Below are 21,341 nucleotides of genomic sequence, written 5' to 3' on the forward strand. Positions count from 1 at the left end.
TATTTAGTTATTTATGTTATAATTAGTGTAAATAAAATCCCTATTTAGCTTTCAAAAAGTGTGATACTGAATGAGAACGAGTATGAGTAGCACACAAAATGTAGCCTTACGGCATAGCAGGATTATTTTTGATTGAATATTTAATGGTTTGGAATATAATTCCCTTCTGATCGCTTTAACTGGTGGCAACGAGTGTATCAGTTTCACTTGTGTACAGGGTCACACAAAAGGGGGTGACTCTGTACAACATCCCTCAGTGTTAATGATGAGCAAGGATTACTTATTAAAACAACATGAATAAATAATGCATTTGTTGTGGCTTTAGTAAAAGAAATAGCCTGTAGTCTTTTTTTTTGTACACAACCATTGAGAATAAAAAAAATACAAGTGGCCAGCAATATGACTTGAGAAATAGAAATATATTGATCTAAAATAGCTAATGTTGGAGTAAACTTCCTTGTAATGCCTGAGGAATGTGTTTAATAGGAAAGAGAGAGAGAGAGAGAGAGAGAGAGAGAGAGAGAGAGAATAATGATTTTGAACTCTTTATTATTTATTTCATATGCTGCCCCTTCCTAGTTAAAAAAACAACGATCAAATATAATCAATAAGAGAAATAAACACGTTTTTATTTCAGTGACGTGTCGTTAGTGGCGCTGCAGTCACGGGGAACAGTCATGAGGAACACAATGTGCTGTGGGCGCTGGGTGAGGTCGGAACCTATTCGTGGACGCACTGGGAAGAGAGTTGTTTACAAACAACAAAGTGTCAGAAAAACACGAAATCTTTGCCGAAAATTAGCAAATGTAGCACATCGTTGATTTTCTCAACAGTATGGAGGATCATAACAGTCTTTAGCGAATACAAATGACATCCTGAGTGATATTTTCAGTGGTAAGTGTCGCCGTATGTCCTTTAAGTTTCGTTTATCTGGCAGATGGACTGGTGTTTAAAGATTGTCTGGCTAAAACAGTGAGTTAACTAAAATGTAATAAGAGTGATCTAACCGTGCTAAGCTAACAGCTAGTGCCATGCTACTCGCTTCATTTACAGCTGCTGCAGATCTGTACGTGTGAAAGTTTCCATCCAGGTGTTCAAAAGACATCTAAGGAAATGTGACCAGATATCTCTCACTTAAATGAACTGTTTCTGGACTTTGACATTAACAACATTCACATAAAGTGTGGTTCACAATAACATTGAGAATAGGGCGCCTGAAGAGCTTAGTGGATATTGGTATCAGCTTCTAATAGCCATTAAAATAAACCTCAGTGACTATACAGCAGGAGTACCAGACGTCATTATTATGAACATTTAAATGACACAGTGTAGACTATGGTTGCAACAAAAGATATGTTATTATCACCATTATCTTCATTATTGATGAATCTGTCAACTATTTTCAATGAAGTGATGAATTGTTAGTCGCAGTTCTCTGGTTTCGTTTCTCCATAGATGCCATACTGTCAGTGCATCATACTTTATTACTCTTTTCACTGGAGGATGTTGGCAAGAAAAAAAGGATTGGTCTTATGGAGGTGCCAATTTTAGATGTGTGGGCATCCTCGCATGTGTCACATAGTTTATCCATTTGATTTATGTATTTATTAAAATCCTGCTCTGCTGGTATTTACAGTGTCTCTGGGGGCATTGATATAAAGCTGAGCAGGTGCAGTCTCTAAGTTACAAAGAGGTGTTGGCTGTGGGCAGTCGGCAGGACACATGGCAGAGGAAGGCAACAAGCTGACACTGAGGCGCCTGGAGGCACCAATCCACAAGTTCATTAAAGTGGCTCTACCCACGGACCTGGAGAGGCTGCAGAAACACCACAATAACATACTGAAGGTGACGGCTGAAATCTGGCTGGACACATGATCGCACCCTCTCATCCACACTCTTGCGGTCCACAGATGGATAACAGATAGTTTCTCTTTCATTTTTCGCAGTACCAACAAAGCCAGCAATGGGACCGGCTTCATCTGGAGCATATTAACGCCAGCAGAACTGTTCAGGTATAAGATAACACTCTGTAAGCTAATGCATCGTTTTGTGTGTGTGTGTGCGTGTGTGTGTGTGTGTGTGTGTGTTACATTACCCGAGTCAGAGCCTGGCAGTGAAAGTGAGCATTGATTGGTTGATGATGTGACTCACTGCCTCTCAAGATTCCTGAACAAGCATCACCCTGCAACTGTATCGTACGTTTTTGCCTCAAATTGTCAGGACATTTAGAAGCCTCAGTTCTGGAGAAACTTGACATTCCCTGATTTGTGGCGGTCTAAAGTGAAAACCAGTGGCAAGACACCGAGTGGTGTGTTTATCCAGTTACGTATATGAGTGAAGGAGGGAACTGTCCACTGTTTTACAGCCTTCTGGAACTGATGTATGACCAGAGAGCCTGAGCCCTGCCACACCACAATGAGCAAAGGGAATAATGCTTGACAAAAAACGTTCTAAACATTCTGTGTTTACTCAACACAAGGTCCAACGTACTTGCTGTACTCCCCCATATATGACCCCTTCTTATTATGTGAACACAATTCCTCTCTAGAGTCACATGATGACGTCTAAAACCACCTTTATGACAACTGAGCCACTCCATCTGAGGAGGAGGGCAAAGAGATGTCGTTATAGAAGGTAATAGAATAAATCAGTCAAATCTGTGAATATAGAATTAGCTCGTCCACAAAAAACACACGCAAACATGTGAAATACACAAAAAGAGGCTCAGTTAACAACTAAAGGAACTTTCTGTATAGAAATGCACTCTTAAAAATCAGGGCAAGGAAAGAGCTGTTACCAAACCTCAAATGGACCGTCTCCTGTGTGTGTGTGTGTGTGTGTGTGTGTGTGTGTGTGTGTGTGTGTGTGTGTGTGTGTGTGTGTGTGTGTGTGTGTGTGTGTGTGTGTGTGTGTGTGTGTGTGTGTGTGTGTGTGTGTGTGTGTGTGTGTGTAAGTACTTGCGGCCTTGTTCACATGGTGGGTGTGAAATGTCTCAGAGGATGTTGTTGCCTGGAAGCCGTCATGTCTCTGAAGGTGAAATAACTCCAAACAGGCACAGCCCATCCTCTCACCATTACCCTGCAAAACTCCAGGGAGACACACAGAGTGCTTTACCATGTCTTCATGGTGGTAATCCAGAGTAGGGGTTAGTCTACTCTGCTTTAGATGTGTGTGTGTGTGTGTGTGTGTGTGTGTGTGTGTGTGTGTGTGTGTGTGTGTGTGCTTATATTCCATAGATAGATAGAATATCTGCTACTGAGGATGTGTTTGGTTGATCTGTGTGTTTGAGCATCCTACGCTCACGGTTAATTTGCAGGCTGACCGGTGCCTGCCCTGACTGTCTCCGTGTTAATTAGTGTGTTTTTCAGTTTTATGCACACGAGGACGAGTGTATGCATGTATGTTTATTCATGTTGTGTAATTAGCCGAATGTGTTATCGGCAGCGTGTTGACCCCCTGAGCCCCGGTCGGGCTGCGGCCTGGAGGGCTGATGGCTGGGATGTAATCCTCCTGTCACCCTCAGGGCACGGTGGGATGAGGGGCCTTGTGGTCCCCAGCCTCATATCTGAACCGTATTAAGCCCACACCCCCCAAAGCACGCACGGACACGCATTTCCCACCACGAGAACAGTTTATTGGAATGCTGAACCCGTCAGCATGAGCACTTCTTTCCATCTGGGGCAACCGGCAAAAGTATTTTGTCTGAAGATTTAAAAGTTATGTGTAGAGTTGTTCATTCATTTTATAGTTCAGGATCCAATTGATTTTATTTCCTCCTGCTTAAATAGTTTACTTAAACACCACACTTGTTAACTTGTGTGTCTTCTCTCATCTATATCGTGTTTTTGCAGCGAGGGCCTCGATGTTACCACAGGTTTTCTGCATCCCAGTGCCATGCATTTCATTCATTGTTTGTCTGTCCCTCTCTGAAAATGTTCTGACACCACGCCGCTTCTCTTCTGTCTCCCTGCAGCAGTTGAGAGCTAACGTCAGAGAGATGGAGAAGCTGTGCACACGGGTTCGTGCCGAAGACGCTGACGCTTTGGAAGCGCTCGTCAGGCCAGTCAGAGATCGGGCATCAGCCGCCGCACGAGACTTCCTGTGTTTGCACTCTAACCCCGTGCCTCAGCCGGCGCCAGCAACACCACCTGCCGCTCAGCCATCCAGCTGTGTGTCCAGCAGTTGCCACGCTGATGACAATATGTGCGAGCAGCCAGTGTCTAGCAGGCAAATTCAGCTACAACTTCCAGAAATCCCTGCTGATCAGAGTGCGGCTGAGTCCTGGGACAACCTGGAAGAGGTATGAGGGCTGGACCCTAACATACAGTCTGGATATCATATTCTACTTAATAATTATCTTAAATTCATAGAAAAGTAATTTTCAAAACTAAACTGAACATTTTCAAAGTAAATGATGTTGCTTGTTGCTTTACTGTTGTTATAGACCCTTCTTTTTGATACGTGGGTTCAAGGTGTGCAGCGTATTCTTGGTGTGCAAAACAAGGTTTTAGTTAAAGTGAGCTTTACTTCCTCCTGTAAAATAATAAAGGTCCAAGGATTGGATTTAACATGGACAGGACCAAATCTTAACTCTTGTGTTGTTGTTGTAGCATCGTCCTTCATATTAATGATATTATATATTATATTATATTTGTCTTTTTCTATCTCGTCCATGTGATTCTAAACAAAGGAGTTGAATGTATTATTTCAGCCTAAAATACACATAATACACATTCATATTCACGTTCATTAGTTAATGTGACTGTCAAACCCAAACACTGACAGTTTGGACATACTGTTGCTGTAGATCTGCGTGATAAGCATCACAATGAAATAAATGTGGGGCTTATTCTCTCTCTCAGGATCTGAAGGAACTGAGTGGTTTGGTGACGGAATTTTCTCTCATCGTCCATGTGAGTACGAACACACAACTCTACTGCGTACTTCCTGGCTGCTCCATTCACGTTTCTCTATCCACATGTGTGCAAAGCTACCCCTGTGAACGGGAACAATGTGACGGAGGCGGTTTGCCTATAGCGTTTCCAGGAAGTGGTGCGTATTTGACCGTGTGCGCTTGTGTTGCCTGGTAGAGCTCCTCTGAGAGGAGGTTACACAGATCGGCTCAGGACTACCGCTGGGGCCCCAGAGGCCCTTCACCAAGGCAGGAGGAGAGATTGAGGAGTAGACGAGGGCGAGAGGGAGGATTTGGGGGAGGACGCCGGGTTGTCCACAGGGGGAGAGGTGGGGAACAATGGCTACGTCGGAGCAGGTGGAGAACAGACGGCTCAGATTATCACTCTATCCTCAGGGATAGAAAAGGAGAAGCAGGGAGGCCGAGCGAAGGAGAGATTAACAGTGAAAGAGAAAGAGACAGAGAGTGAAGATGTAGTTAGGTTAAAAAAAAAAAAAAAAGGCAGGGTGGGGGGAGAGTTGTGTGGGGGGGAGGGGGGGCGCAGAGAGCATAGACATGTTGTTGTGGTGTCTCAAGGGTGAAAGACACCGTTAGGGGAGTAATATTCCAGCTCTCAGCCACAGTGGAAATACTGAGTGAGTGTGTGGTTGTGTCTGTACTTGCGTCACGTTAGTGGCTGTTCCGGTGTCTGTGTCCTTACCGGTATGTTTGTTCTTTGTGCGTCTTCTAGGGACGCACAGTTATGAGCTCAGCTTGCGATTGTACTTCATAAAACTGGCAAATACAGTCTTAAAATGACTGAAAGACTATTGCTTATTTAGTTTGATAAGACGCTTGAGAACAAAGCAAAATTTTTTCAATTTATTGGAATAAATCCCTGTAGCTTTAAAACAAAGGATATTATAATATCAAATAAAACAAAAACAACTAAGCAATGTTTTTCTATTTTTACCTCCTAAATGATTTAAGTTTTACCAAAACTGGAATAGATTGATTTTCCGTACATGGACACATCAAATAATCAAACGATTATTATGAGCACCATTATGCACCACTTCCACCATAGATCATTATTACATTTGGCAGCTTTTAAACTTCTCATATTAGAAGTCCATGAGATCATGAGCTAAGATTAAATAAGAAATATGACAAATAAAAACAAAGTCCATTTAATGGCGCTTTAAATCAAATTATACTATTTTCCTCAGCAGATGTCCAGTTGTCATGGATTTGTAGGTGTTACAATATCTCTTCTTTTGAGCCAATAACTGTTGAATGGACCTTATAATGAGACTAACTAGTGTTTTCAAAGTCAAGAATACACTTTCATTTTTACATGTTCTCTAAATTTCCACCAAAACTCCTGAACATATTCAAAATGTATGACCACATTAATGGAAACGGCTGCATTTGTCATCTTCTTTCTTTTGTCTATTATTATTTTTTATTGTCATATATTGTCATTTTAGGCCTTTATTAGATAACAGGAAACGAAGGAGAGAGCGATGCAACAAAGGTACCTGACCGAACCTGAACCGGGGACGTTGGGCTCCCTGCTTCAGTCACTTTTTCGTCCCGATCGGGAGGATTGACGGTTTTTTCCTGTTTCATATAATAGCAAACTGAATGTCTTTGGGTTTTGGGCCGTTGGCCAAATAAGACAATACATGTGAAGATGGCACCTTGGACTGCGGGAAATTATAATGGGCATGTTTCACAGTTTTATCGAGAAAATAATTAGCAGAGGAATTAATAATGAAAATAATTGTCAGTTGCAGCTCAATCATCATCTTGGTGAAACTGCTGCTTTTAAGGGAGAAAAAAAAAAGTGCTCTAGTCGTTGTTTGGTCACTGTGTCCATCCAGCCCTCACATGGAGAGAGACAGCTGCCTCTCTGAATATTTCATGAGATCTACACAATACCACACACACACACTATGACCCCCCCCAGTGAAATCTCCTTTGAATATACCTACAACGTCCACACACACTCATTCACACCCTTCCTGTGTTACCTTGTGCCGGAGACCAGCATTTGGAGAGATAAAAGAAAGCTTAATACACAACAGGTGGTAGCTCTTTCACATGTGTGTGTGTGTATCTGTAGGTGAATGTGCTTACTTGAGTGTGAGTGTGTGTGTATTAATATGTGTTTGTGTGTGCATCAGTCCCAGCAGGAGAAGATTGACAGCATAGAGGACAACGTCAACACAGCCGCTGCCAACGTGGAGGAGGGGACCAAGAGCCTGGGGAAGGTGTGTGTGTGTCTGTGTGTGTCCTGATGATGTGATGCGTGCGTGTGTGTGTGTGTGTGTGTGTGTGTGTGTTTGTGTAGTGTTTGGGAGATGGGGGGGATCGATGGCACTTTGCCTCCCAGCCATTCCACAGCATTTGTCCCTATTGATCCATTCGAATACGGAGGAAAGCTGCAATTAAGGAAATAGAGAGAGGAGAGGGATCGAGAGGAGTGGAGGGGAGGAAGCGTGATAGAGAGGTAGGATGAGAGGGGTGACAAGAGAGGGTCTGTGCATTTGTGTGTGTGTAGCATTAAGGAGGGGTTTGAATGACTGTTTAATAGTTTGTCAGGAGCAGCATTCGGCCTTCCAAAATCAATTCAGGACACGACGCGCTGAGTGTTACTCCGAAGGACAACTCAGTGCCCTCCTTCACACATACTACGCACTTGAAATGTTGAACTTTTTGTCTGTAATACTCAGAATGAATCACCTGTTTTTGTTAATCTACAACACACACACACAAGTGCAAACTGATTTCTACCAAGGATTGTGACATTTTCTAATTGTCCAACTGTCCACGAGCATCAGCACACATGGAAATAAAACCATCTGCTAAATTAATGTTTTTTAATTTCAGTTAGGTTTCATCTTAAATTAAATGGTGTGGGCATCATCCCATTCACCTACATTGTCTTTGGATGGCAGCAGGAATTTCAGACTGATATATCAAAATAAGCATATAAAACCAAAATTGTATAGCCGGATACCAATAAAAGGTATGCGAGAAAATCTGATTTTAAATTAAATGTAACTGCAACGACCCTTTAACAGTTTGAACTTTAGTTCCAACATTTCTGAAATAAATGCTACAAATAATCAAATATTCTTTTGAAATGGTTATTTTAAATTGAATTCACCCAATTGGCAGCGCAAGCAAAGGTTGCCCTCTCTCTGAGGTTGCTGGTAGATGTAGTGGGCTGCACATTAGACGGGGGGTGTGTGGAGAGATAAAGCAGATGAGAGGGGTGTCAGATGTTTTAACGTGTTTGAAAGCTTGTAATCTGTCATCAGGTCAAACCGCATTACACACACACACACACACACACACACACACACACACATTTCATCCTGCCTCTACAACCTGTGCCCAGAGTCCTTTTAACTCAGATGAAATTAAAATTCCCTCAACTGCCACAAGCAATGCTCGCTTTTGAACTAGATTAATTTAACGGTGAAGTGTTAATCAAGTGTGTGTCCCTGCGTGTGTGTGTGTGTGTGTGTGTGTGTGTGTGTGTGTCATAAATTGTCATCAGCAAAGAGCACCTTCCAGTCTGATGATAACAGCCGTAATAACACACAGGCCACATCTCTCTGATTTCTCCTAAATGGATATAATGAAAACTCTTTGATGCAGCAATGGAAATGTTGATTTACATTTACCACATGCAGGCTTGTTTGTTGGTCAATGTGTGATCATGAAAGGATAGACACGTATCGCAGACTGTTTAATGACTCAAAAGGCGTGTGTATGTGGATGTTAAATTAAACTGGAACATATTTCTTCTTCCTGTCTCTCTCTAGGCGGTTGGCTACAAGTTGATGGTGTTGCCGGTTGCTGGGGCGTTGCTGGGCGGTGTGCTAGGAGGACCACTCGGCCTGCTGGCCGGGTTCAAAGTCGCAGGGGTGGCTGCGGCTCTGGGAGGGGGGGCCCTGGGGTTTGCAGGCGGCAACCTGGTCCAGAAACACCGCAAAGCCCGAGTGGATCTACAGATGAAACGGCTGACGGCACCGCCGCCAGAACCAGAGTCAAACAAGGACAAATGACCCGACAGTTCTGGTTCGGCCTCTGACTCCCGACTAATCACGAGGCTCCAGTGTTGACTGACCAATCGGAAGCACAAACTAGAACCCGGGCGGTGTCACAATGCCTTAAAGAGACTCAACATAACACGTCATCAGGCTTTGACGTCGACATGCACTGTTGTAAAACAGTTCTGTGAGGACATTCATCTCAGTTTATACACACAACTGACTTTTTTAATTCTGAAGCAGTTGTTTTCACTACATATTTTAGTGCGTGTCTGTGTCAGCATGACATCACATCTCTGAACTAAAAAGAAATATTTGTCACCAAATAAATACATTTAACACCTCAAACATTCTGTCAGATGCCATCACTAAAGCCTCAGTTATACTTTACGCTTTATGGATGGTGTGACGTCACTTTGGCAGTGTGGCAGTGTTTATTAGGACATCGTTTATTCCTCAAGCTAGCATCTTTTTTTTTTCATATTATTTTTCACCAGTGATTGCGTCTGTGATCATGCCTCAATATTCCTTTATGCAGAAAATAATATCCCAACGTGAACAGCTGCACTACTGATGATTACAATGATATATGGAGATAAAAAAATGTGGTGGTACGTTCAATTAAAGTGGATACGCTTCAATGTTTTCATAAATTCTACAGTTTATAGATACCGACCTGCTTTTGCAACGTGTGAGAGCAAAACTGCACATAAAGCACCAAAGTGCCACTGTCCAGGTCACTTCAGGGACTGGGGTGGAACAACCTGCCGTGTATTGATTATGCCGATGCAAATAAAACGTTTCTTTTCAATGTCATTCGTTGGATAAATCGGAGGGATCATAGGTCAGAGGAACCTGACATACAAAGCATCAGACGACACAATATTCTGTAAAATGTTTTTTAATTTACCTTTTAATTATTTTTTTTACTCTTCTTCCCCTCTGAGATGACTGGTTTTAGAAATGGCCTCACGCTCCCCGCCTGTTGCTCTTCTGTATGTGGGCTGATATGTCACTATGCAGGCATCTGGTGGCCTCTATGGAAGGGCAGGGATGCACAGTACAAACGTAGCAATGGTTCCCCACGCTCTTAATCTGGATTAATTCACACTCAAGAGGATCTCAGGGAGCTGGACTTGTACCAAAACCTCAAAGACACATATAAAGAGACAAAACCAGTTTTAAGAGAAGTTGTATAAAGTGGCAGACTGTAAATTTCCACCGTTCATCACATGGGTTTCCCCCTCTTGTCTCGGCTTTTTAAAGCACTGGGAAGGACGCAGTCTTTCTCTCCCCCGGCATGATGACACATTTGACAACAGGTAACAGCCAAAAAAAACAACAGCCATTTCATAAATTCAGAATAATTTGAAAGTACATCATTGCAAAAACATTTCTTCCTCTATTTGATTCCTGGGAGCACAACTCAGAGGTGTTACGGCAAATACTGTGCCTTTAAAAAGGTATCGAGCCCCCTTTGACTTTGGATGTTTTACAGTAGTGGAGGTAATCAGCACTTTAGCCACTGAACAGAAAAATAAATTCAGATTTCTTGGGTACAAAATAGAAGAAAAAAAATCCCGATTGCACAAGTTTTCATGTCCTTCAAGACGATACGTAAAAGAGGCACCTTTGGCAACAGTTACAGCCTTAGGTCTACTTCAGTAAGCCTGTAACAGTTTTACACTAATTATTTCACATTCTTCTTTTAAATGCTGTGTCGATTTGGCTTTATGTTCGGGGTTGTGGATAAATATCTATAGCGGTACGTTTTCTCTGCACTCTGCTGCATGAATATAACCTTCCACCGTCACACGACGCCCGGGCCCGGCTGTCGAGAAGCCTCCACACAGCATGATGCTGCCACCACCAGGCTTCATGGAAGGGAGGATGTGCTTCTTAGTGTCTTGCAGTTTTAGGCTTTACTAAACACAGACTTTAGTATCATGGCCAGAAGGCTCATTCGCTTTGACGTTTCAGTATTTTCTGTTAATCGTTGAGAAATCCTAATTACATCCACTGTGATTCAGTGTCGTACAAACAGTGACGCATTAAAAAGGTCCGAGGGGGGCAATACTTTTTATAAGCACTGTAAGAGACATCATGATCTAGAACCATTTAGTACCAGGGAGAGAAGGGGTGCATCTCAATAGGCTGGAGTAGCTCGGTCTCTTTATCTTCTGTGACAAGTCATGGTTTGAAGTTGTGTGACCATTTTCTATTCCTTTAGAATGTGTGTGGAGAAGATATGGAGATGAAGCTACTTCAAACCGGTATATTGTTATAACTTACAAATTTACAAATGAATTAAACTAGAGTTGGTCATATTGAGATGCAGCCATGAGGTCAGAGAGACTAAACAACAAGCGTCTCCGTTCAGACAGGCTGAACTGGACTACCCACAGATAAGAACCGTTACGACTGGAGTGAGGGAACTGCTCTGTTAGTTTTCACTACAAAAAGCCGGAATAAAGAAAGGAATAAAATAAAGAAAACTCTGCATTTAATTTAGACCAAAAATGAGACTCCCATGTAGCACAAACATATTTACAAGCTCCAAAAAAAATAAAAGTAAAAACACTTCTTTTGATGTCCTATTGCCCCTAACACCCACCCACACACGATTTCTTCTTTACCCCGCCCCCCCCTTCCTTTTGATCCAAAATAAAAACTGTACGTGAAAGAGTTATGAAAATATAGGTTATTCCAACATGGTTGTGTCGTGGACTGAACTCCTTCTGTTCTTCTTTTTCCTCCTCCTTCATCCCCTTCATTCTCCTCCTCTTCTCTTTATCTCTCTCTCTTCAGTAAGCGTGTTGGGTGCTGCTGTTCTGTCCCGTTGCCTGTCCCAACCCTAACCCCCCCCCCCTGACCCCAGGGCATGGCATTGAGTCACAGGATCACTGGAAGGCTGCTGAGGTCACAGCTCGTCACGGTCCCGACTGAGGATGGTGTAGCGAGTCTCGCTGGGCGCCAGCTTCTGGAATGAGCTCTCTGGAGGGCTGCTGGCCACTTCCCCTCCCGTCTCCTCCTGAGGGTAAAAGTCAGAACAAACAGTGTTCACGTGACGCAGTAAAACAAACTTTCAGTGGCTCCGTGCTGGTGTGTGCTGACACTGCTGTCTGACCTGTCCTGGCGTACTGTCCGTGGGATCAGGACCGTGGTGAAACTCTCTGTGTAGCTTTCCAGAGTGAAGGTCCAGCACAAACTGTCTCAGCTTGCCAGGGATACTAGAAAAAAGAAACACATTGGACATGCAACAACATTTTTGTATCCTTATCTGAAATCTCTTATTTTTTTTTCTGGGAGGCTCGTTCATGCAAGTGGTTGTAAAAACAAGTCAGATTAAAAAAAAATAAAAAAAATGTTTAGATAATTTCATTCTGATCGGTGCCCCCTATTCATGAAGGTGTGTGTTTGTGAAATTGTATCATTAGCTAAACAGCTTCAAAGATGTTGAAGTCGTAATGCCAAATCAAGCAAATAAAAATTAAAAGCCATGATGATGATACAGTGTGACCTGAATATTAAGTTATCTATCTTTATGTTGGTAGATTTCCGTAACACAATTCATTCAGCTTGAGGCATTAGGATTCTTAGGTGTTTTTGTTCTGTACATGACTCGTAGAACAGGGCTGGACCACTCGTGGATTATATTAGCACTAGAAAAATTCAAAACTCATAAGTGCCTCTTAATAGCCTGTTTGACAAAGGCATTCCAACACACGAAGTTCAGAAATATAGTTGATGTGAGAGTAAACGGCTTGTGGCAGCAGCAGAGGACCTCGGCCCCTGCGGACGTGTCGTGAAGCAGCATTAATCCATATCAAGTGTGCTTATTAACGACAGGTCATGAGCTGTTGTCATATCACAGAGGCGGAGCAGCTCCCCAGTCAACGCTAACCCCGTGTGTCAGAGCAGCATGCAGACACACACACACACGTGTGTGTGTCTGTGTGTGTGTGCGCGCGCGCGCGCGCGTGCGTGCGTGCGTGTGTGTGTATATATATAATATATATATATATATATATATATATATATATATAAATAAAAAAAACATACACTGTGCTAATGTAATTACAAGCTGTGTGCCACATGCGGGGTTGATGTGATGTAATTAGGTTGTGGAGGGCTGGTCAGTCCTCGGGGCTTCAGTCTATCTGATCAAACTCTGATTGGGGACTGGGGGAGGCCGATTGGTGGGGGTGGGGGGGGGGGGGCAGAATAAATAAGATTAAATTAGATTAGACTGGATTAGTTTAGCACTTATTGCACGTGCCAAATCATGTCACATTAGCTCCGGTGTCCTGGCCCATTCATAAAGGACAGATTTTAGGAGGTGTGACATTTCTCTGTTGTTTGAGTGCACAGTGGATTACGGTTTGTGTGTGTGTGTGTGTGTGTGTGTGTGTGTGTGTGTGTGTGTGTGTGTGTGTGTGTGTGTGTGTGTGTGTGTGTGTGTGTGTGTGTGTGTGTGTGTGTGTGTGTGTGTGTGTGTGTGTGTGTGTGTGTGTGTCTGTGAGGGGGGGTGTAATGAATGAAATGTAATGGGATTAATTTAGGGAGATTTCGTTATGAACATTTTCATATACGGTGTCGGTATCAGGCAATAACTGCTCAAATATGTCCAAAAGATTGCCGAATATATCAGACTAATTTGACATTTGGGTGATTCATTTGTTAATTTCAGCCGCATCCGTGTTAAATTTTCACTTATATTTGTCTTTCTTTTTGCATAACAAAAATCACCAGCCTCTATTTTTCAAAAGCCGTGTAAAGGGAGACGCACACATGGTGGTATTGCAAAAGAAATCTATCGGTATCGTTTGAAATGACACAATTAAATATAATATATAATTGTGCATATTTAAGGACTATATTGCTGCACACATACAGTTCATTTTAAAGAGAAAGAGGAAGCTGGTACTCACTTGAGGTCTTTAAAGTCGGGGTAGACATACATGTGTCTGAATGAGTCTATAGCAATGACGGGACAGTCAGCAGGAGTTTTCTGGATGTGCAGCAGAGGATGCCGGAACTTCTCACAGTCTGCGTGCAGGAAGTTTATCGACCCTGAAGAGGAGACACCAATGTCATGAACACCACTTCTGTAGACAAGGCCGTTCAGCTCATGAGCAATGATCGGAAAACAAAATGCCACGAACACACAGCCTCACCTTTCTCGCTGATGAGCTGGCGAGCCACTTCATGCTGGAACTTCTCTAAACTCTCTGTGTCTTCTCTAACATGGAATAAGATGAGGAAAGGGATTCCTTCTTCAGTCAGCTCCTGAAAAACACAAATACACACACATACACACACACACACACACACACAAAGTGTCAAAGACAGATGGAGTCAGGGCCTTTCCGTGGCTCAGCAGATGGACGACCCACACAGACTCCATAAATACCCTCCAGGCTGTTTTTTGTGTGTAAATAATCCTTATGTACATCTAGATATCCAGATTTACACATTTAACATCAGATCAAAAAGCAAAAGGTCAAGCAGACAATGCTCTATAGAAAGCCGGCCACAAACCTCTCCATTTTCAAAGGTGATCTCCCTGACCAGAGGCACACACTTGTCCTGGGCCCAAGCGTAGGTCAGGTCGAAATTGAGGAGTGAGCCGAGGTAGACCATGTCCGGGACGCTCTCCCCCGCAGGCTTGTAGATTACGTTGTCTCCACTGAAGCGCTCGGCCTCAGACACGGTTCTATACGAGCACAGCAGATAAGAAGATTTAAAGATAAATAAAAACTGAAGTATTAAATCTAAGCCCAAAATGAAGATGGTCTCACCCAAAGGCAGCCAAGAATGTGCAGTCATCACGAAGGATGTTGGCAACTTTTTCATAAGTGTGGTAGTTATCCGAGTCCCTTTGTTCAAAGTAAGCGATGATGTTTCTCTTGCTCCTCTGTTGAATAAGATATTATGAAAAGTAAATTATACCGTTTCCTTTTCCTGTGAATGTGGCAATTTGCGATGTTTATTAGACACAGTGTGTGTGTGTGTGTGTTTGCCACTCACATCCAGAGTATTAACCTCCTCCATTGAGTTCATCTCTTTCACCGGGTCGACCTGCTGCTGGCGGATGAACTCAGCGATGGCCGCCACCGACCTCTGACCCCTGTACTCCCTCTTCATCATCATCCCGTTGCGGAACAACTTCAGCGTTGGATACTTGCTGATGCGGTACCGCTGGGCGATGTCCGCTACACAGCGAGGCAGGGGAGAAGTTAAGCAAAGAAGGACAAATCAATTGATGGAGAGGAGGAAGCTGAGTTAAAAACACAGGGGGATGGGTGGACGAGGAGTCGAGCGGTGACAGAGGCGGCAGTTAAACCTCAGTCTGAAAACACTGCCTTCAGTCAGCTCCGAGCTCTGATCTCCGACATGAAAGCTGCCCCCTGCCAAGAGTAAATACTCTCTATACACACACTGAATGAGAGCGCGTGTGTGTGTGTGTTTGCGAGTGTGCATGTGGCAGGTGTCAATCTCCCTGCGGGGTGTCTCTAAGCCTCCCGTCTTCACAGGAAGCAGCAGTTTTGTCATTAGTCTTCAAACAGTTTGCAGGTCATCAATAATTCTCTTTAATTTGCTTTATCTCAAAAGGCTGAGGCTGGCGGTTTATGTTTCAGTGCTTTGGTGTCCAGGGCATCTATGTGTACATACGTGCATCAAATATAGTAAGAGTGTGTGTGTGTGTGTGTGCCTCTTTTCACCATAAACAACCACCCCCTATATATTCATATTAATCATAATCATAGTTTGGGCAACAGATTAATCATCTAAGTAAGAAAACATAAAACCATTTCCCAGTTTAAACTTCAAAATCACTTATATTAGTTCACTTTCTATCAAGTGAATAAATGGTTTAGCTCTGGTAACTTGTGTTGGGCATTTCTTATTATTTTCATGTTACAGGTTACACAAATTTAAGAAATGCTCAATAAGTGTTACATGTTTAAATGTTAATTGCATCTGCATGTTTGGCAATTTTCTTGACAATGTTAAAGAACATTAGAAACGAATAAAAAGGTAATTAACACTCACAATGTTGGTCACAGTCGACACGGGCAAACACCACCTGCTTGGTTTCAGGGAACTCCTCCCTTGCTATGTTAGAGGATTCCTCAAAAATTGGATGGAGCATCTGACTGAACCTGCACCTGTAAAGCGGGGCAGGGGAAGCGGTGTGAGGCCAAAACCATTTACATAATTTGAAAGTAAGTTATATTGACTTTTTCAGATCCATTGGCCTTAATGTTGACGTATTTGACAATGTTGACAATTGATTTTTGCCTTAGACAATCCATCAATTAATGAGACCAAATGACAATAAAAGAGTCACACTATGTAAAAATCAACAAAACATGACAGTAATCTAATTATACTGTGTGGCGTTCATAGGAACAGTCAGCATCATGAGCAAAACTCATTTGAACGTCTATGACAGGGGTGGCCAACCAGTCAGAGACCAAGAGCCACATTTTTTACTGTGTTACCGCAAAGAGCCACATCATACACATGGGCACACATGAACATCACCCTATCCCTTCCTCACACACACACACATACCTTTGCTCAGCCAGATTTATTGTAAATGTCACACACCAACATGATAATGACAGAAATTGACTCCTAAGACCACAGGCCAGTCATTTTCAACAATGAACATTGTGTGCACTGTCTCACACAGACAAACTCTCAGTTCAACCAAGTCCACAAACAAAAATATAATAATTTACAATAGTGTTTTTCTTTTACTATGCATGTTACTTAGTGGGACTTCTGGCATTCCTTGCCTTGAACAATCCTCTTCAAATCTGGCTTGTATTCCGTTGTTGCCACTCGAAGCAATTCTTTCACATGGGTGTCAGTCAGAACAGATCGATGCTTTGATTTCACGTGTTTCACCGTAGAAAACACAGACTCGCAGACGTATGTTGACCCAAACATTGACAGTATCTTAACGCAGCCCGTTTGACATTTTTTCATTGGCACACTTTTCCAGGACTCAATGGTCCCGTCCCTTAAAGCAGGTTTGAGTTGGTCCTCCTCACAAAGATCGATCATCTCCAACTCAGCCGCATCCTCATCTGTGACTAGCGGGGCTTTCAAACAGTCCGTCTCGGCGTTAAATGGGTCGACGAGGAACGTAATCTGTGGCCGCACATGCGCGTTTGACGAAAATACCGTATTTAATTCAAGCGAAGCGAACAAGCACATTAAAAAAACACAAATACAAACTTCGATATGAACGTAAGAGCCGCATGAAACCGGGCAAAGAGCCGCATGCGGCTCGGGAGCCGCGGGTTGGCCACCCCTGGTCTATGACATCCAATGAAAATGAGAGAGAGAAACGACACACTTACCAGTCTGCGTAGAAATTGACTAATGCCACCCCAGCATTATCTGAAAGGAAACACACAAACAGGAAATAAATACACGCCTCTATACATTACTAAATACACTCTTAAATGTATATTTTGTTTGTAAAACTTTGTGGTGATTAGGCTAATCAATCTTAAACCCGTATCTTTCTGTCAATGATGGAAAAAACTAAACAAGAGGTTTAAATACTGTTCACCTGCATTTAACCAAATGATTGTCCTACAAACATGATGTCTTTGGCAGAGGAAATAAAGATGGAAAAATGAATATCTCTTAAAAACAAGGGAGGGGAAAAAATTGTTGAAAATCAGTATTAAATGAATAATTTGACATTTTGGGAAATACGCATATTTGTTTCCTTGCCAAGATCTAGATACAAGAGAAATAAATACAAGATAATAAGCTGATTGGCCCCATTTCCTGTCTTCATGACAAGCTGAAGCGTAGTTTATACTCGCCATTGTGAAGTCGCGCACGCCAGGAAATGACATAATCACGGCAGGCGTGTCGTTGGCTCCGCAAGTGGCCACGCGACTGTCATAATTAGTTAACTGATACAAGCACTATTTAAATGTCATGGGATTAAACAAAGAAGGCCAACTCGCTGTTAAATGCTGTCTGCGGAGGCTGTCTGCGGAGGCTGACGTTACCTCGCCAAGCGCAAATATAAACAAGGCTTCAAGTGTGATCCCTTACTTAGGACGTCATCAATGTTGCCTGAATCCAGACTGGTTATTTCTGCTTGTCCGGGAGTAGAGAGGCCCATCACCTGCAGGCACAGGAAGAGATAGGTCAGCGTTTTAAAAATAAAAACACATGCATGCTGGTTGAGACAACTTTACAACCTTTAGTCATTCCCAGAGGGAAAATTCACAACTAAAAAGACTTCATATTGTTCAATCATCTTCGAATAAAACAAAATATGAAGTGTGCTTACGTAAGCTAGTACCAACCAATTTAAACCAATAATATCATGAGATCCAACAATCTGCAAACTTTTAGAGACAAGGGAGGTGTGTGTGGAGCCACAGTGCTCTGTAGCTCCATATCACGCTACATTATGAGCCCTTCACATTTTAGCAGTTCAATCAAATGCGCAGGATTTGATTAAAAACCCTCTCATAACTGTACACTGCTCAAATATTCTGTTTCACCGAAGAATAAGTACAGAAGCTAAAGACGCTCTGACTTCCATTTTTGATACTTTATGTGGCTAAAAAATGTGACAAAACATGGAACAGTGGAGCAGCGTCCATTTGTTAGTGTGTTGAGCCCACGTATCTCCTGAGGAGGCCAAACTGCATCCGCTGTCATCTTTAAATGAATCAGCAGAGCTGATTATGAGCTCCACCTCGAATCATTCAACTCGTCGTCACCCTAACGCCTAATTGAGGCTACACGTACTGTATTTGAATTCATAATCTTTTTTGTCACTCTTTACTCTAAGAACATGGCCATCAAACAAGGATACTGACACAGTGTTATACAAACATCCTGTTTTGGAAAATTGACATTTTCTCTGACAACTAGAGAACACGAGCTAGAACTATGGTCAGTAGAATTATACTATTTTTCTAATCCTGCAGCCATCTTTTTTTTCCTTTCATGTAAAACAAGAACACGGTGAAATTGTTATGCACCAACAGGGGATTTCTGTATACCAGCTCTGATTGCAAAGATGTAAAGATAATTCTGTATGAAAGAGATCACCACAGAGACATTTTAAGGGCTCAAATGACATTCACTGGAGGGGGGAAAGAACACCAACGTTGTTGAGGTGCTGACTGCCAAATGAAAACACAGAGGTGCAAATAAAAAAAGGGATTTGTGGCCTGAGTGAACTCTTTTAATAAAAGGAACTATCAGCAACTGTAATAAACACTTAATATTGCACTGTCAGTGGTATGCAGTGTGCCTGTACTATCTCTTTATCTGCTGTGTTATCTTTTCTGACTCAACATCCTATTCAAACAGGATATATATGGCGATCGTCATCCTCCTCGAGGCTGTGACAAACACAAACATCAATTCAAGTTTCAAGACAAATTGTCAAAATGGTGAAATAACCAGAGCTTGCAGTGCTAAATGCTTTGTTGGATAACCCTTGATATGTAACTGAACTTTTGCTCACACATAAACCAATAGCGTGAGTTTAACAGTCACTGTCCTTCCCTTTGTTTAGTGTTGTTTAAGTGTTTCCTCATGTAAAATAAGGGCTTTTATCGATTAAATGATTAATAATCTAGTATTTGAAACATATGCATCGATGCATGAAAAATGGCCGTAAAGGTGTCAGCAATTACTCAATTATCAATATTTATAATTATTATAATTATGACTAATCATTGAGTAATCATTTAATAGACTTGTAATTTCAGCACAATAGAACATATTTCCTGATTTCCTTCTGGAAGACATTATAAACGTTTTTAAAACAATTATTGTGTCTTTTTACCATATAAGCTGACACAGCTGCGTACTAATAAGAAACGCCACCGTTGCTGTGGTCAGACACGATGAAGACACTTCTCTTCCAACTCGGAGAGAAGTTTTAAGTTTTCATTTCAGGCCCAAAATTCTCACTACAGCGGAACAGCTACACTCCGTCTAGTTCCGGGTTGTCAGCCAATGAGAATGAGCCACAACAGAGGAATTCTCCAACCGGCGAGCACCATTCAGAGAGACGTACAGTCTATGACAGATACACGAAGAGTCCCACAATAAATGTGTGCATCTGTACGATAACACATATGAAGCTTGATAAACAACCGTAGACCAACGCATTCAATAAACAAAAAAAACATTAAACTAACCATTCAAACAGTTTATCTCTCTGCTGTCAATATGTGGTAACAGCTAATGCTAGCTCGGTGCTTTATTTCTCCTCAACAAAGTTATTAGGAGTCCAACATACGCCAATTTATTACGTTTTGATTGTACGGTCTGTTAAATATATGGATTATAAAACAGGGATATTGTTACTACAGCTAACGTTACTCAATACTACCGGCTAAGTTGACATTGCAGCTGGATAACTCGATTAGTTATGGGAGTCGTCTGGTGAAACCCAGTCAAAAGGACAATGAGCCTGATGAATAACAGCACTTCCAGCAGTGAGTGAGCTGCCCCGCTGGTCACCTTTAGCCACTTTAAAAGTCACGTCACATGCCAGAAGAAGACTCCTCGGTTAGCTAGCCTGCTAACTGTGCATCACCAGGCTAACTTGGCTAGCTTCACGTTAGCTTGCTCTTGTAAACGTAGTATTCAATGCATATTCCGAGGCTGAGATACACATGCTTACCAGCAGCACACCCGTGAAGAAGCGGATATCGAGAGAGGGAGATATTGCTAGCAGTTTCATTGTACAGGTTAGTTATTGGAGGTGGTGGTGAATCTTCCCAGTTTGTCTCGACGCCGCTCTAGACTTCAGGCGGAAACCGACGTCGAACAATCTCACGGTGACCACGGAAACGCGAGTACACTTCCGGGCACCGCATGGCTTTGTGGGTAATGTCGTATTTTGAAGTCGCCGAACAGCGGAGGTGGGTGAAGGGCCAAACTCCAACCATGGTGGTGTATTACTTTACAACACTTAACGGGAGTTGTAGTGTTTTGTCACCTCAGACGTCGGCTATTCAACGGGAGTACTTGGAAGAAAGCTTTCCAAAGCTTTCCATCTGAGAGGAAAGGCAATCAAACGGTAAATATAACACCGACGAAGACGTGGAAAGGACAAGTTATTATTATGCAATAGCATGAACGTTATCCTCAGTTCATCCACTGTCACACATCTGTTCTCTTACTTTAGCTCGCTTATGAATAACGGATTTCTCTTGAGCAGGGGGGAGTTGCATCACTATGCTTCACTTTTTGTAATACTCTCTTCGACCTATTTTCCACAATCTAGCAATGTGTTTGAAGTTATTGAGCAACAACTTACTTTGCAGCACAACACTGAGTTCAAAATAAACTTTAGAGACTTCGAT

The 21,341-nt window shown here is 42.4% G+C and overlaps 2 protein-coding genes across 2 annotated transcripts; one reads left to right on the forward strand and one right to left on the reverse strand.

Moving 5' to 3' along the window:
• The first annotated feature begins 737 nt into the window (after nucleotides 1-737).
• On the forward strand, nucleotides 738-9,739 carry stx17 (syntaxin 17). The gene is made up of 7 exons (XM_079163869.1): nucleotides 738-894; nucleotides 1,637-1,845; nucleotides 1,947-2,012; nucleotides 3,974-4,300; nucleotides 4,863-4,913; nucleotides 7,081-7,167; nucleotides 8,731-9,739. The coding sequence occupies exons 2-7, from the start codon at nucleotides 1,723-1,725 to the stop codon at nucleotides 8,971-8,973; spliced, it is 897 nt and encodes a 298-aa protein (XP_079019995.1). The 5' UTR covers nucleotides 738-894; nucleotides 1,637-1,722; the 3' UTR covers nucleotides 8,974-9,739.
• Nucleotides 9,740-9,849: 110 nt separating this feature from the next.
• On the reverse strand, nucleotides 9,850-20,786 carry erp44 (endoplasmic reticulum protein 44). Its single transcript, XM_079165129.1, has 11 exons — nucleotides 20,657-20,786; nucleotides 18,052-18,124; nucleotides 17,337-17,376; nucleotides 16,015-16,130; nucleotides 14,989-15,173; nucleotides 14,760-14,875; nucleotides 14,500-14,674; nucleotides 14,136-14,247; nucleotides 13,890-14,031; nucleotides 12,086-12,188; nucleotides 9,850-11,989 (listed from the first exon to the last, which is right to left on the reverse strand). Exons 1-11 carry the CDS (start codon nucleotides 20,714-20,716, stop codon nucleotides 11,879-11,881), a joined length of 1,233 nt encoding a protein of 410 aa, XP_079021255.1. The 5' UTR covers nucleotides 20,717-20,786; the 3' UTR covers nucleotides 9,850-11,878.
• Nucleotides 20,787-21,341: the final 555 nt, after the last annotated feature.

Source organism: Pholis gunnellus (assembly GCF_910591455.1).
Source record: "Pholis gunnellus genome assembly, chromosome: 8".
In the NCBI taxonomy this organism is placed as follows: Eukaryota; Metazoa; Chordata; class Actinopteri; order Perciformes; family Pholidae; genus Pholis; species Pholis gunnellus.

What these genes read in the sequence shown, in the direction of transcription:
- stx17 (XM_079163869.1), top strand. Translation starts at nt 1,723, where the DNA reads ATGGCAGAGGAAGGCAACAAGCTGACACTGAGGCGCCTGGAGGCACCA. An exon ending in CCTGGGACAACCTGGAAGAG is followed by an intron (nt 4,301 to 4,862) that starts GTATGAGGGCTG and finishes TCTCTCTCTCAG; the next exon opens with GATCTGAAGGAACTGAGTGG. An exon ending in GGACCAAGAGCCTGGGGAAG is followed by an intron (nt 7,168 to 8,730) that starts GTGTGTGTGTGT and finishes GTCTCTCTCTAG; the next exon opens with GCGGTTGGCTACAAGTTGAT.
- erp44 (XM_079165129.1), bottom strand. Translation starts at nt 20,716, where the DNA reads ATGAAACTGCTAGCAATATCTCCCTCTCTCGATATCCGCTTCTTCACG. An exon ending in GTCAATTTCTACGCAGACTG is followed by an intron (nt 16,131 to 17,336) that starts GTAAGTGTGTCG and finishes CCCGCTTTACAG; the next exon opens with GTGCAGGTTCAGTCAGATGC. An exon ending in CCAGCTCATCAGCGAGAAAG is followed by an intron (nt 14,032 to 14,135) that starts GTGAGGCTGTGT and finishes TCTCCTCTTCAG; the next exon opens with GGTCGATAAACTTCCTGCAC.